The 16,992-nt window shown below is 44.5% G+C and overlaps 1 protein-coding gene across 4 annotated transcripts in view; it reads right to left on the minus strand.

The window, feature by feature from the left end:
* The window catches only part of LOC120075354 (phosphatidylinositol-3-phosphatase SAC1), an 85,064-nt gene that overhangs the window by 28,651 nt on the left and 39,421 nt on the right, over positions 1-16,992 (minus strand). For all 4 annotated transcript variants that reach the window (XR_005481309.1, XR_005481310.1, XM_039028662.1 and 1 more), the window contains exons 8-9: positions 3,771-3,904; positions 3,539-3,673 (exon numbers count right to left, since the gene is read on the minus strand). Coding sequence is in view for 2 of the 4 variants with exons in the window: in XM_039028662.1 (XP_038884590.1) it covers positions 3,539-3,673; positions 3,771-3,904 (269 nt within the window). In the remaining 2 variants the exon portion in view is untranslated. The remainder of the gene's footprint in view (positions 1-3,538; positions 3,674-3,770; positions 3,905-16,992) is intronic.

Genomic DNA, 16,992 nt, shown 5'->3' on the forward strand with positions numbered 1-16,992 from the left:
CCTTTTGAGAATAAAAACTTCCTAAAGGAATTATTAAAGTATTCCCGACCATTGTCACTATGGAGAATAGCGATTTTTGCATTGAACTGAGTTTCTATAGAGTAGCAGAATTGTTGAAAGACCGATATAACTTCGGATTTGTTTGTCAGAAGAAAAACCCAGGTTAACCTAGTATAATCGTCAATGAAGGTTACAAACTACCGCTTGCCAATGGCGGTAGTAACAGGGGATGTCCCCCAAACATCGCTATGGAAGAGGGTGAATGGTTTGGAAGGCTTATAAGGCTGAGATTTAAATGATGCACGAAGCTGTTTGGCTTGGACACACACATCGCAATTTAACTTAGAAATATTAACATTATGAAAAAGATAAGGAAACAAATAATTCATATAATGGAAATTAAGGTGCCCAAGGCGATAGTGCCATAACATATTGTCAGTTTCAGAAACAGAAAAATGAGATGAAAGTAAACTAGTCCTATCACATATCCTAGATGAGGCTTCTTCAGTGAGAAAATAGAGTCCCCTATCACTGTCTCTTATACACATCTAGATGTGTATAAGAGACAGGGGCAGTGCCAATCATCATCTCCGAGTTCAGATCTTGAAAAACAACAGCATCAGGTGAGAAGATAACACGACATTTCAAATCCCTTGTAATTTTACTAACAGATAAGAGGTTGTAAGAGACTTTTGGCACATGCAACACATCTTGGAGAACTAAGCCCTCAAAGGGCGACAACCGTCTTTTCCAACAACAGGGGCAAAAGACCCATCAGCAATCCCGATCCTCTCATTCCTAGCATTTGGTTGATAAAAAAGAAACTGATCGGAGGAGCCAGTCAAGTGGTATGTAGCCCCTGAATCTAAGATCCATGGTTTACTACCAGTTATGCTAACAAGGCCAAAGGAGTGAAGAGTACCTGATTGGGCGATTGCACTTACTCCTATTGTACCAGAAGTGCGCCGACTGTTTTCCTGATTCTGAGATTGTGTCTCCAGTTGTTGATTCACCTATCAGTGCCCGACCTGACTGTCAGCTTTTACCATTCGGCGGACGGCCATGCAACTTCCAACACTGATCTTTCGTGTGCTAGGGTTTCTTGCAATGTTCACATACTGGAGTCGGCTTACTGTTCTGTTTATCATGGACAGGGCTTGAGGTTTTGAAAGCAGTGGAATTTGTCGGCATCACAAGTGTATTATTCATTGCCCTAGACCTGTCTTCCTCTAGATGTACTTTAGAACAGACTTCCATTAAGGATGGTATTGGACGGGTTCCTAATATACGACTTTGTACGGCATCAAACTTAGAGTTTAGTCCGACAAGAAAGTCGTATACACAGTCGGTTTCCTTAGACTGATAATACAAGACTCCTCCACAAGGACAATTCCAAATCATGTCATGCCACGGCACAAATCCATCTCTTGCCAAAAAAGTGAAAGTTTATTGAAGTATGTTGTAACATCCATTGCCCCTTGCTTACACTCATGAACTTGCTTACGTAAGGTATATAACCGAGAAGCGTTCTGTCTGTTGGAGTAAAGTTTTTGGACGGTCTCCCAAATATCTCGAGCCGTGGCTGCATATAGTAGGGGTTTTCCAATCTAAGATTCCATACTCCCTACCAGAATAGATCTCAGCAAAGAGTCTTCTCCCTTCCAAATTCGTTCTTGGGGATCGCCTGGTCTTGGTTTTGGTATCTCACCTATCAGATATCCAAATTTGTGACAACCCTCAAGGGCTATTTTAATGGATTGGGACCCAGAGAAATAATTATCACATTCAATTTTTCTCCTACAATAAAGCTAGAAGAGTTGCCTATTGCTCCAGAGAATAAATTTGAAGAATATGCTGGGAAAGAAGTTACCGATTTTCCAAGGTAAATCGGTTGATTCTGGTTTAGATTTGGCTGGATATTGGATGTCGATCCTAATGCTTCCTCAATGGTAGCTATCTACTGCTGGAACATCTCATTCTGTTGCTTAATCTGTAGTTGTAACTGAGTAAACTGGTCTTGGATTATACTCCCTTCGTCCCGACAATGGGACGATGATTCTCCCCCTCCAAACCCACCAATGATCGGCGATGACTATCCCAAACTACTATTCGCATCCGGCTGGAACATAGGAACCCGATTGATGAAGTGACAACCGCTGATTGGATCCATTCCTGGCTGATTTGGCCGATGAAATAAGCTGCGGCTCGAACTAGCTCCAGAGCCATTGACAGCAGCGTCGACTAGGGAACCTGAGGGATTGGCTGGAATAGACTGGACGAAGTCGCTGGATCGATCCGCACGGGAGGAACGGCACCGGTCGGAGGCTGCGTTACCTGGAAAGCGTCGAATGGTAGTGTCGAGTACAACCTTTTCGGTGCAGAAGAAACCTAGTGGACCTGTTGTGGTGGATTGCCGATCGTCTGCGTCTGTGGTGAATCGGATGAAATCGGGAGAACGTTTACCGAGTGGTCGGATATGATCGGTTGGTCATCACGTTGAAGATGGGGAAGGACAGATTGGAAATATCGGTCAATAGCGTTTTGGATAATAATGGCTATATCTATGCCATTGATTTAGGATTCTCCTATTGGGTTTTCCTCAATGGTGGCCAAGGTTTCGTCTCCATGCTCTGATACCATGATGAAAAAGACAGAGTAAAGATAGAAACTAGCACACACAAAGTTTACGTGGAAAACCCTAATAAGGGAGAAAAAACTATGGGATGAAGAATTCTTATTAGAAGATTGATACAAATAATACACAGTGACTACCAGCTTAAATAGGAAAAAGGGAAACCCTAGGGTACAAGGAAAAAGATAGAAATGCCCCTAGAGTAAAAAACCTTAATTTCAACAAAAACAATAACAAGTACGTATGCAAAAACAAAAGAAGTACTAAGACATCATCCTTCTAAATACATAGGCTAAGCTGGAAAGACAAGCATTTCAATTTAAGCATAAATCTTGAGTAGAAAAATGTGTGAAAAACTTGGAAAGAAATCACCAAGATGATGCATTGGTCCCCTAGCAATTGAAAATGATCCATCCATGCCAATGATTTATCTTGGAAGACTGATTTCTTTCAGACCAAAATCCTTAAGGATTGCTTTGACCGCATTAGACCATAACAATTGAGACTTTGACTTTAAACATGCTCCTTCTAAAATATATATTATTTTTATCAAAGGAAATTCAAAGTCAACGAATTTATGCATTTATGTACAAGACAATGAGTTTAAAGTATTTCAAACTCAAAACTCTTTTTTTTTTCCTATAGTATTATCTATCTATTTAGTATAATTAACAAGAATTCAATACTTGTTTAACAAATGTGCAACTACTCTTAACACATATCATTGTGTTAACAAGTGTTGGAATGTCTATGTGTCTAATATGGATACGCCGGCCAAAGTAAAGTATCTATGCTTCAAGGATGAAAAGTTTCCTTTCCTTCTCAAGAGAGGACAATGGCAGATTATTTGTTTTTGGAAAAGGAAACAATAGACTTGGCAGATTGACAAAAGTTCGTACAGCATACCTTGAAGTGTTTGTTCGACTGATTTGATTTGATATTTTCTTCATAACACTGGGTTTACCACTATAGTAAAAACCAGTCAAGTCAAGTGCTTCACTTGCCACAGCACCCAAGACAGCCAATACGTTGGCAGCCTTGCTATAATCACCAAAGAAACCGAAGCATTAAATCAGAATAAAAGAATGCATACAGATAAAATACAAACTGTTCCTTATAATTGGAACAAACAAATTACCTCTTAGCAAATTTATGGAAGTCCCAGTGGATAAATTGAAGATGATTCTCCTCCGAAAGAATTTGGTTCAAATACCCAACTGCACTTGCAAATTCACGCCTCAGCATCATTTCTCTAGGCCTTTTCTCAACAGTCTGCATTTAACAAGCATTAGGAAAATAAATAATACCAGAAACAAACTCAAATTGGTGTAGGACATCCTAAGCCCAACCCTTATTTGGGTCAAGGATCTAGGAAGCTGTGGCTTCCTACACATTTTTCCGTCTACAGAAATCCCAGCACATTTGAATTCTATACTTGCTGATTGTGGATTAATTTTGGGTTGATTCCCTCCTCTCAGTCACTTCGGGTGATTTTAAATTGTCGATTGAAAATGAAAATAGTGTCGTGGAATTAATAGCTAATGAGGTAGTGGAGGAATATCGAGCTAAAAAAAAGAAATGTTGGATTCTCAAACTCGATCTCGAGAAAGCTTTTGACTGCGTTGATTGGGGATTTTTAGAGAAGATGTTGTTGGGTAAAAAGTTTGATCACAACTAGATTAAGTGGATTATGAGTTGTGTCAAGAACCCTAGTTATTCAGTATTCATTAATAGTAGACCAAGAGGAAGAACTTTTGCACGAAGGGGAATTAGGCAAGGCGATCCCCTCGCGCCTTTCCTTTTTCTTCTAGTTAACAAAGTCTTGGGGGTTCTCATGGATAAGCTTCATCAAAATGGGCTCTTTGAGGGGTTAGTGGTGGGAAAAGAGAAGACACATGTTTCCATCCTACAATTTGCAGACGACACCTTGATATTTTGTAAGTTTGAAAACAATATGCTATCAAAATTAAAGCAAACTATAGAATTATTTGAATGGTGTTCAAGTCAGAAGACTAATTGGGAAAAATCTGCTTAGGTGGTGTGAATGTGGATGAGAATGAGCTGCTGTCCACTGCCGCAAGGTAGTCATTCATCTGCCTTTTCTTTATCTTGGTCTACCATTGGGTGGTTACCCTAAACAGGTCTGTTTTCAGCAACCTATAATAGGCAAAATGCACGCCAAACTACACAAATAGAGGAGATTTAACTTGTCTAGAGGAGGGAGAGCTACCTTATACAAATCAGTGTTATCCAACCTCTCCACTTATTACATGTAAACTTTCTCAATGCCAGAAACTGTCATCTCGATATTAGAAAAAATATTACGAAATTTCTTATTGGAAGCTCACAATGGTAACAAGATCAACTATTTGGTGAGGTAGGATCTAGTCACGAGATCTCAAGCCGATGGAGGCCCCGGTTTGGGGGGTGTTTTAAGGCAAAAAAAACATGGCTCTCTTAACAAAGTGGGTTGGAAATATATTGAAGAAGAAAAGGTAGTTAGAAGCATCCATGGTAAAGATCCTACAATTGGCATACGGCGGGTAATTTTCTGAAAACCTAAAAAAACCCTACCTTTTGTCGCCATTGCCACCATCAGTCACCTGAAGCATATCCACCGAATGTCGCATCTCTGCCGAACGTGTTTTGGTTGCATTTTTTGGTCGCGTTTTTTTCAATTTGAACGCTCATCCGTTGGTTGTCTTCTCTGTCCGACCTTGTCTAGGTCATCGACCGCCGTTTTCGTTGCTCAACGCCGCCCATCGCTATCGTTTGCCGACTACTCTCCCAGGTGGGGCCTGGTTTCCATAGCTCAGATGGTGAGATTCACCCTCGCACTCACATCCGCAATCTCGACTCTGACGACGTCAAGGCCAATGAAAATTTTCAGACAGATCAATCACCATCTGAATTATTGCTTTCTGGGAACCAACCAACTCTTCGACGCACTCCTCTATGTGGGAAAGAGCCCAATGAGCTATCTCCACGTTCAAAACTACCGGATCGGGCAGCCTTTGTCTCTAGGGTCTCACTCATCATCAATTCTCTGACGGGTAACCCGTCTAGGCGGCCAACTACCGCATCAAATTCTGTCGGCTTTCTCGGTAACTTCTTGCAACCGATTCTCCAGAAACGAATACTCTATCAGGAACTTCTCTCATGTAGAGCATTTGCTCTTCCATCTTTACCAGTCTGTCCACATGGGACTTATTCAAGTTCTTTGTCGCCGACATGTTTACTGATTTTTCCCTCTGTGGCCGACTTGGCTCTGATACCAACTGTCACAATCGCACTTTCGAAAGCTTCTCTTAGCAATTGTGCGGCACTTGTTCCCGCTCACAAACAAATCAGCCAATCCGAATACGGAACGCCGATGGCACACCGAGTGCCTCTCACAACCTCCAACCCCGTTTTAGAAAAACGGTTTTAGAAAACGGGTTTGGAAAAAAGCTTTTCACAAGCATTTTTGAGTATATGAGTAGAGAGAGAAAGATTGTAGTAGACTAGAAAGCAATGAGCAACAACGGCGGCTTTATAGCGTACTACTCCTGGTATGGGGAAGTGATGATTAGTCTTATCCCCATATAGTGCATTCTGAACAAAAAGTCAACTGACACTCTTGCATATGCAAAAGGGCAAGCGGCCACTTACAACAAAAATACAAGGAAAGCAAACTAACTTAACTAGTACAATACATGACATGAAAATATGATAAAAGAGGATTGGATCAGACATGCAACCATGGGCAACAGGCTTTGGACAAGCATGACCGTGACACCTGGCATGGCACGCACGCATATGCGCGCTTAATGCGATGCGCGCGGGCGTTCCGCCCCGATCTCATGGGGTGTCATGGGTGTGCAGGGCCCTTCTTGGTGGATGCTAAGGGGCTCATTTCCGAAATTTTTAAGACCGTTTTGCAAGGCGTGACACTCTCCCCCACTTATATTCGCAAACGTCCTCGTTGTGCCACTTCTATATTCTTCAATTTTTTCTAGGAACTGCCATAGCAGATCCTCATGCTCCCAACTGGCTTCATCTTCAGATAGTCCTTGCCATTTTACCAAATATTCGGTATAGTTGGGGACCCTTCTTTCCTTTACTCTTCTTTCCGCCATAATCTCTTCAACCTTCTTATTATATTCAGTGACTATAGCCATCGGAGCTTGAGTAGACTTGCTTCGGCTTGGGTCTTATGTGTCTTCATGGAAAGGTTTCAACATGCTTACATGGAAGACTGTGAATTTTGAGGTTAGGAGGCAACTCTACTCGATAAGCGGCTTTCCTTACTCGAGCGACGACGAGAAATGGTCCTTCATACCTTCTGACCAACCCCTTATGCACCTTCCGTAGGGACTCAAATTGATTTGGCATCAATTTTATCATCACTCTATCTCTCTCTTGATATTCTTTAGGACGCTTCTTCTTGTCCGCCCATTTCTTCATGCGTGAAGCGGCCTTTTCTAGATATACTCGAGTGATGTCTTGTTCTTCTCTCCACTCTTTCGCAAATTTGTAGGTTGAAGGATTTGGTCCTTCATAAGAAGCTATCAAGGCACTCAGAGCATTGGGCTGTCGGTTCATTACCATCTCAAATGGACTTTTCCCAGTGGATTCACTCCTTTGAAGATTATAAGAGAATTGGGCAATGTCAAGGAGATCGGCCCAATTTTTCTGATGGGTACTGACATAGTGCCTCAAGTATGTCTCGAGCAGTGCATTAATTCTCTATGTTTTTCCATCGCTTTGGGGATGGAAGCTTGTTGAGAAGTTTAAGTCCGTCCCCATTAGTTTGAACAGTTTTCGCCGAAATTTGCCCGTGAAGCGAGGGTCTCAGTCGCTGATGATGCTCTTGGGCATTTCCCATAGCTTCACAATATTCTTGAAGAAGAGTCGTGCTGCTTCATCAACTTTCACATCGGTCGGGCAGGGAATAAAGGTGGCATATTTACTAAACCGATCTACTACCACCATTATACTTCCAAACCCCTTCGATTTAGGTAGGGCCACGATAAAATCCATGGTGATACTTTCCCATGGTTTTTCAGTAATGGGCAGGGGTTCTAGTAAGCCCGTAGGTTGCTGCTATTCTATCTTATCTTGTTGACAAACAAGACAAGTTCTCACATAAGTCTCTATGTCATCCTTCGTTCGTGGCCAGTAATACTTATCTTGGGCAAGAGTGAGCGTTCTTTCTAAGCCCGGGTGTCCAGCCCACAATGAATCATGACACTCCTTGAAGATATCCTTCCACAAATTCCCCCATTTAGGTACAAAGAGACGGTTGCCGAGGGTGAGAAGGGTGTCATTCTGCTCCCAGAACCTCCGAGTTTTTCCTTCTTTTGCCAACTTGAGTAGATCTTTAGCTAAAGGATCTTGTTGCATACCTCTCTTTATGCGATCGAGGAAATCACTAGTAGGCATGCTAGTGAGAGTGGCGAGCATCGCTTTCCTACTAAGGGCATCGGCCACTACATTGATCTTGCCTGGCTTATATTCGAGCTTATAGTCGAATTCAACTAAAAGGTCTTGCCACCGAGCTTGCTTTGGTGACAGCTTCTTCTATGTCTAGAAATAGTTGGTATCAATATTATCAGTCATTATTGTAAACTTGCTACCTAGCAGATAATGTCTCCATGTCCTTAGACAATGGACAATGGCCGTCATCTCTTTTTCTTGGACAATGCAATTGCCGCTGCCGAAACACTCGTCGACTACTCATCCCAAAACAAGGGGAAGAAGTCTGGTCCGAGTAAAAGTGGGGGAGATAGGCCTCATCAGAGGAAGGATCAACATAAGAAGGATGGGAAGAACTCGAAGACATCCTACAATAAGCATGAGAAGCCTTAGAATAAAGGTTAGTCCTCTAAACCCCCTAAGCCTTGTTTCATATGTGATGGGCCTCACTGGACAAGCGACTATCCCAATCGAAAGACTATGAATGCTCTAGTGGCTAAGTTTAGCAAGAATGAAAATGTGGGAGAATCGGTAGCCATGAATGCCCTAATCTTCTGGGGTGTCACGAGCTTGTCAGCCTCTTCTTGGCAGATGACAATGAGCTCATTTTCGAAATTTTGAGAACTATTTTATGGGGCGTGACACTCTCACCCACTTATGCTTGCACATGTCCTTGTTGTGTTTCTTTTATACTCCTCAATTTTCTCTGGGAACTGTCATAACAGTTCCTCATGCTCCCAACTAGCTTCACCTTCGGGTAATCCTTGCCATTTGACCAAGTATTCAGTGTAGTTGGGAAACCCTATTTTCTTTACTTTTCTTTCTGCCATAATTTCTTCAACTTTTCTAACATACTCGGTTGCTACGGCTGTTGGAGCTCGAGTAGATTTGCTCCGGTTGGGATCTTCGGAGTCTTCATGGAAAGGTTTTAACATACTTACATGGAAGACGTTGTGGATCTTGAGCTTGGGAGGCAATTCTACTCAGTAAGCAGCCTTCCCTACTCGAGCGATGATGGGGAATGGTCCTTCATATCTTCTAACCAGCCCCTTGTGCACCTTTCGTAGGGACTTGAATTGATTCGGTATTAATTTCACCATTACTTTGTCTCCCTCTTGGTATTCCTTGGGCGTCTTTTTTTGTCCGCCTATTTCTTTATTCACGTCGCAGCTTTTTCTAAGTATACTCACGTGATGTTCTGTTCTTCCTTCCATTCTTTGGCGAACTTGTAAGCTGAAGGGTTTGGTCCTTCATAGGCAGTTATCAGGGCACTCGGGGTGTTGGGTTGGAAGTTCATTACTATTTCAAATGGACTCTTACCGGTGGACTCGCTCCTTTGAAGGTTGTAAGAAAATTGGGCAATGTCAAGAAGATCCGCCCAGTTTTTTTGGTGGGCACTAACATAGTGCCTTAAGTATGTTTCGAGTAGTGCATTAATTCTTTCTGTTTGTCCATCGCTTTGGGGATGGAAGCTTGTTGAGAAGTTTAGGTCTGTTCCCATTAGTCTAAATAGTTCTCTCCAAAATTTTCCTGTGAAGCGAGGGTCTCGATCACTGATGATGCTTTTGAGCATCCCCATAGCTTCACAATATTCTTAAAGAAGAGTCATGCTGCTTCATCGACTTTCACATCGGCCGAGCAGGGAATGAAGGTGGTGTATTTACTGAACCTGTCTACTACCACCATTATGCTTCCGAAACCCTTTCATCTAGGTAGGGCCATAATAAAATCCATGATGATGCTTTCACATGGTTTCTCAGCAATGGGGAGTGGTTCTAGTAAGCCAGCGGGTTGTTGTTGTTCTATCTTATCCTGTTGGCAGGCGAGACAGGTTTTCACGTATGTCTCTATGTCGTCCTTCATTCGTGGCCAATAGTACTTGTCTTGGGCAAGGGCGAGCGTTCTTTCTAGTCCCGGGTGTCCAGCCCACAATGAGTCATGGCACTCTTTGAGGATATCTTTTCGCAAATTCCTCCATTTAGGCACAAAAGCCGGTTGCCAAGGGTGAGAAGAGTACCATCCTGCTCCCAAAACCTCCAAGTTCTCCCTTCTTTCGCCAATTTGAGTAGATCTCTTGCTAGAGGGTCTTGTTGCATACCTTTCTTTACACGATCGAGTAAATCACTAGTAGGCATGCTAGTGAGGGTGGCGAATATTGCCTTCCTACTAAGGGCATCGGCTACCACATTGATCCTGCTCGGTTTGTACTCAAGTTTATAGTTAAATTCGGCTAGGAGGTCCTGCCACCGAGCTTGCTTTGGTGACAGCTTCTTTTGTGTCTGAAAATAACTAGTAGCAACATTATCTGTCATTATCGTAACCTTGCTGCCTAACAGATAATGTCTCCATGTCCTTAAACAGTGGACAATAGTCGTCATCTCTTTTTCTTGGACAATGTATCGCCGCTCGGTATCATTCAACTTGCGGCTTTCATATGCAATTGGGTGCCCGTCTTGCATTAGTACTCCTCCGATAGCATAGTCCGAAGCGTCAGTGTGGACTTCAAAGGGCTTAGAGCAATCGGGTAGTATCATAGCTGGTTCTTGAGAAACGGCTTCCTTGAGCTCGGTAAAGGCTTTCTGGCATTCCTTCGACCAATCCCACGTTTCATTCTTCTTTAATAGATTGGTGAGGGGTGCCGCGAGAGTAGCCCTTGATGAAACGTCTATAGTAATTCACAAAGCCTAGGAAGGATCCCAATTCAGGAATATTAGAAGGAGGTTTCCAGTCCTGTATTGCGCGTACTTGGCTGTGTCCATCCGCAGCTTCCCATCTTTGATCCAATGTCCCAAGAACTCTACTTCCGTTTGTGCAAATGAGCATTTCTCCTTCTTGATGTACAGTTCGTTTTCTCGGAGTACTTGAAAGACTTGAGTTAAGTGATGCACAAGTTCTTCAAGGGTTCGGCTATAGACTACGATGTCATCCAAGTAAACCACTACGAACTTGTCTAAGAATGGATGAAATAGAATGTTCATTAGTGTGCAAAAAGTAGTCGGGGCATTGGTCAGACCGAAGGGCATGACTAGGAATTCATAAGCTCCATACCGAGTCACACACGTGGTCTTAGCTTCATCTCCTACTTTGATTCTGACTTGGTAATACCCTGACCGAAGATCGATCTTGCTGAAGTATCGAGCTTGACCAAGCTGATCAAAGAGATCGGCTATTAAAGGTATCGGGTACTTATTCTTGACTGTGACCTTGTTGAGCGCCCGATAATCGATACACAGTCGTAAAGATCCATCTTTCTTCTATTGGAAGAGTACTAGGGCACCGAAAGGGGCTTTTGAGGGTCTGATGTACCCTGCATCGAGCAACTCTTTGAGTTGTCCTTTTAATTCTTCAAGCTCCGGTGGTGCCATGCGGTAGGGGGCCATGGCTGGTGGTTTAACGCCGGGTTCCAACTCAATTTCGTGGTCTACCCCTCGCCGAAGGGGTAGCTTCTTTGGTAGTTCATCAGGCATTATATCTCAATACTCATCAAGGATCTGATGTACGCACGTAGGGATAGGGGACTGACCTGACTCATCCTTACCTTCTTCTTCTTCACCGAGAGCTCTTGCTGCGGTCAGTACAAAGCTCTGGCCTTTGGTAATCCCACGCTTAAATTGCATAGCTGAGATCATGTTGGTGGTGTTCTCTTTACTTTTTAAAGGAACTACTCGAAGTTTATGTTCTTCCAGGATCACCAATGATTTTGAAAAAGGAACAAGGAATGCAAGGGTGCTATTGAAAAAGGCTAATCCGAAGACTACCTTGAAGTCATCTATGGATACAAGGTAAAGTCCATCGTACCTGTCCAATCTCCAAGTTTTACTGTAACGTTCTTGGCTATTCCTCGTATGGGCCTTGCGCCTGAGTTGACTGTTTCTATGGTACCCTGTTCCTTTACGAGGCTATGGCCGAGCCTCTTGGCTTCCCTTTCATCCATGAAGTTGTGTATGGTGCCAGTATCCAGCATGGCCATCGCAGCCTGTCCTTGTGTGCTCGCACTGCTCAAGGACGGCAATGCGAGTGTCCATGTGTGCTCGCACGGCCGTCCTTTAGATTTCGAGCGCTTGGTTGGGGAATGATGTTCCTTTCGTCCCCGGGTGACTAGTCCCTCAATGACCTGTTCAGCAGGGGATACATGTGCCTCCTCTGTTTCCATATGCGTAGCAATGTTGTTAAGGGGTACCTAGGTTCGAGATCGTTGCTCTGATACCACCTGTCACGCTCTGACTGTTTTCAGTGGCTAAGTGTGCGGCACTTGGGTATTATCGAGCTTCAATAACACTCCAAGTAAGCTTTTAGAGGTTCAAAAATGGCTAAGGAACGAAGGGAAAGGAATCGTAAGTAGGTGGACATGAAGGAGTTTGAGAATGCTGCTATATTGCTTGTGTACAAATGAGACGCCCCTTTGGACTATTTATACTTGTCTCCACCGACCTAGGCTCTTTCAAGGTCGGCCATGGAGGTTTCTAGGTACTCCAAGGAGTCCTAGACATGTCTTAGGTTATTCTAGACCCTTTTACATCTTTCCAAGTATATAGAAGATCATTCTAGACTCATCTAGACAATTTGGAGTATTCTAGAGTATGTACAAGTGTGTTGATGTTGGGTCGTTCTAGATATTCCATGAGCTTTCTGTGTGGAACTGTCTAGCCGATGTTTTCGGACATGCCTAGAGGCTTCCCGTGGCTTCCAAGTTTGTCCCGATGCGTATAGGTTGTGAGCACGCGCAGAGGGGCTTGCCGCGTGCCTTCCTGTCCTAAGGGCGTGTGCACTGGGATGTTCGTGCGCTTGTGCTTCGGCGTCGGATGCGCAGATAGATTTGGCAAGGCGATTTCGAGTAGTCGAGCGTGCGGGCCTTGCGCACGCCATTTCTGGCGGGCGCGCACGCATATGTGCGCCTAAGGCGACGTGTGTGGGCGTCCTACCCTAATCTCCTGGGGTGTCACGAGCTTGTCAGCCTCTTCTTGGCGGATGACAATGAGCTCATTTTCGAAATTTTGAGAACTATTTTGTGGGGCGTAACAGAAGGCTCTAGAAAACTTCATCTTTGACCTTGAGCAATATTTCAAGGCGACAAACACTGTGACAAAAGAATCGAAAGTTACATTAGCGACAATGCATCTAGCTGAAGATGCAAAGCTGTGGTGGAGATCGCGATTTGCGGACATACAAGAGGGACGATGCACAATAGATACCTAGGATAAGTTGAAACAAGAACTTCGTTCGCAATTCTTCCCTGAGAATGTTGAGATCTTGGCTCGACGAAAACTCCGAGAGCTGAGACAAACAGGCAACATCAGGGACTACGTTAAGCAATTCGCGGGATTCAAATTGGAAATCAAACTCTGCTAAACACTCCTGCCACCTTGCCTGCTTTGACGATAACTTCGGCTGGTTGAAAGTGGCAAATGGAACTGTTGTCGGTCTTGACTACGAATTTGGCCCCTAAGAGATACTGTCTCCAGGCCCTCAAACAATGAACTACTGCCGCATACCTCCGTTCTGCATCATTCAATTTCCTACTCTCGTATGCAATGGGGTGTCCATCTTAAAGGAGAACACCACCCAACGCAAAGTCAGAAGCATCAGTTTCGACTTCAAACGGTTTGGTCATGTCGGCAATTCTGAGGACCGGCCCTTCAATCATCACTTTCTTCAAGCCCTCGAAGGCGGCTTGACATTCGGGAATCCAACTCCATTGGTTATCTTTCTTCAATAGCTCGGTCAATGGCCCTGCTTTTCTCGAGAATCCTTCTACGAACCGCCTATAGTAGTTGGCTAGTCCGAGGAAGGATCGTAATTCAGTCACGGATGTCAACACCTTCCAGTCCCTGATCGCGGCCACCTTACCCTCTTCCATGCCAATCCGACCACATTCAATCACGTGGCCAAGGAAGTTTATGCGCTCTTGAGCAAAGGAGCACTTCTCTCTCTTTACATATAGCTGGTTTTTTCTCAATTTTTCGAAGACTAGTTGGAGGTGATATTGGTGGTCTTCCATCGAGACACTATAGACCACAATGTCGTCTAGATATACTACGAAAAAATTGTCGAGGTATTCATGAAACACCTGGTTCATCAGAGTACAGAAGGTTGTCGGAGCATTGGTGAGGCCAAAGGGCATCACAAGGAATTCGAAGGCTCCATACCTTATGACATAGGTCCTCTTGGGCTCATCTCCTTCAACAATCCGAACCTGATAATACCCCGACCGCACGTCCAGTTTTGAGAAGTATCTGGCACTGTGGAGCCAATCAAATAAGTTTGTGATGATAGGAAAGGGGTACTTATTACGAACTGTGAGCTTGTTCAAAGCCCGGTAGTCGATGCATAACCGAAGGCTTCCGTCTTTCTTCTTTTTAAACAATACTGGGGCTCTGTAAGGGGCCTTTGCAGGTCTAATAAACCCTGCATCTAACAGTTCATCTAACTGCTTCCGGAGTTCGGCCAACTCTGGCAGGGCCATACGATATGCATTCTTGGCGGGTGGCTTCGCCCCCGGTAGCAGCTCGATCTCATGATCAATCCCCCTTCGTGGAGGCAAGGACTTGGGCAAGCTCTCAGGCATGACATCTCGATACTCTTCCAAGACAAATAGAATGTCTCGGGGAATTTCCTCTTCTGCGGCCTCGACTGACTCAATCGAAATAGCCATGAACGTGGGTTCATTTTGGGCAAGGCCTCTTTTCAGTTGGAGGGCTGAGATCATTCTCACCCCGTTCGGCTGTTTGATACTGGCTTGAACCACGGTGGGTGTAGATCCGACAATTACTAAGCATTTGGCGAGGGGCATCGGTATAACTTTGTGTTCAAGTAGGAATTCCATCCCCAACATCACATCAAAGTCGTCCATCTTGACAATTACGAAGTTAGCAAGGCCTTTCCAGTCCCCTAACTTCACCGGTGTTCTCTTTGCTATCCCCGTAATCGGCAGGGCTGCAGAATTCACAGCTTTCATCTTCCCCGCGTCTCTTTTCCAGGTTAAGTTCAGGCGATGGGCTTCTGTTTCAGTGATGAAGTTATGGGTTGCCCCAGAGTCGACCATAGTGCTCTTGGCCGATCTCTGGTTGACCCAAGCGTCCACATACATGAGCCCCCTTTCTAATGGCTTCGTCGTCTTTCCCATTTTCTTTTGGAGCACAGATAATTATTTCAACGCCCCCATCTTGGGATTTTCACTCTCTGCAGCCAGCTCAATTTCCGGTTTGCCCTTTTCAGCCTTGTCTTCTGAGCTAGAGGCCAATGTGGCTTGAAAGGCATTGAAAGAAGTCCGATTTGGACACTCGCCTGCCTTAACTGACTCGGCCCAACAGATGTTGAGGACAGTCAACTTCCTCAAATTAGGAAAACAGAAACAGTTCCAGTCCTCCGCCTACGGGAGGAGACAACACAGCGGGAACCGTACCCACCACCTACCGAGATCAGAAAACAACTGGGGGGGTCGCCGAAACAGCATAACAATATACAATCGCCTATCTTGTTTCATATGTAAGGGGCCACACAGGGCGGGCGAATGTCCGATCGGACCGCGTTCAATACTTAGCCACATTAGCCTCTCAGCTCAAAAGACAAGGTTGAACTGGGGGAGACAGTAATCCAAGCCAGCTGCATGAGATGAGAATCTCAGGATGGGGGCATTGAAATTCTTATCTACGCTCCAAAGAAAATGGGAAAGGCGACGGAGCCACTAGAGAGGGGACTCATGTATGTGGACGCTTGGGTCAACCAAAGATCGCCAGAGCACTATGTCGACTCTAGGGCCACACGTAACTTCATGACTGAAACGAGAAGCCCGCCGCCTGAACTTAACCTGGGAAAGAGATGCAAGGAAGATGAAAACTGTGAATTCTGTAGCCCTACCGATTACGGGGATAGCGAGAGACAAATCCGGTGAAAGTTGGATAGACTGGAAGGGCCTCATTGAACTTCGTATTGTCAAGATGGATGATTTCTGTGGTATTTGGGGATGGAAATTCCTACTTGAACATAAAGTTATACCAATGCCCCCTCGCCAAATGTCTAGTCATTATCGGATCTACAACCCACCGTGTTCAAGCCAGTATCAACAACCAAATGGGTGTGAGAATGATCTCAGTCCTCCAATGAAAAGAGGCCTGGCCCAAAGAACTCACGTTCATCGGCATCATTGAGTCAGTTGACCACAGAAGAGGAGATCCCCGAGACTTTCTATTTGTCTTGAAAAGAGTATCGAGAGTCATGCCTAAAAGCTTGCCAAGTCCTTACCCCCACGAAGGGGGATTGATCCATGAGATCGAGTTCTTACCGGAGGGTCAAAGCCGCCCACCAAGAATGCATATCGGTATGGCCCCGCCAGAATTGGCCGAACTCCGAAAACAGTTGGACGAATTGTTAGATGCGGGATTTATCAGACCGGCAAAGGCCCCTTACGGAGCCCCAGTACTGTTTCAAAAGAAGAAGAGGGAAGCCTCCGGTTATGCATCGACTATCGGGCCTTTGAACAAGCTCACAGTCCGCAACATAATATCCCTTTCCTATCATACCGACTAATTTGATCGGCTTCAACGGTGCTAAGTATTCTCAAAAGCTGGACTGCGGTCGGGATATTATCAGGTCCGAATTGCATGAAGGAGACGAACCCTAAGACGACCTGTGTCAACGAGATATGGAGCCTTCGAATTCCTCGGTGATGCCCTTTGGCCTCACCAATGCTCTAGCAACTTTCTGTACCTTATGAACCAGTGTTTCACGAATACCTCAACAAATCGTCGTAGTGTATCTCGATGACATTCGTGGTCTATAGTGCCTCACTGGAGACCATCGACATCACCTCCAACTAGTCTTCGAAAAACTGAGAAAAATCAGTTGTATGTAAAGAGAGAGAAGTGCTCCTTTGCCTCAAGAGCGCATAAATTTCCCCTCGACCT

Source organism: Benincasa hispida, chromosome 4 (assembly GCF_009727055.1).
Source record: "Benincasa hispida cultivar B227 chromosome 4, ASM972705v1, whole genome shotgun sequence".
NCBI classification, from domain to species: Eukaryota; Viridiplantae; Streptophyta; class Magnoliopsida; order Cucurbitales; family Cucurbitaceae; genus Benincasa; species Benincasa hispida.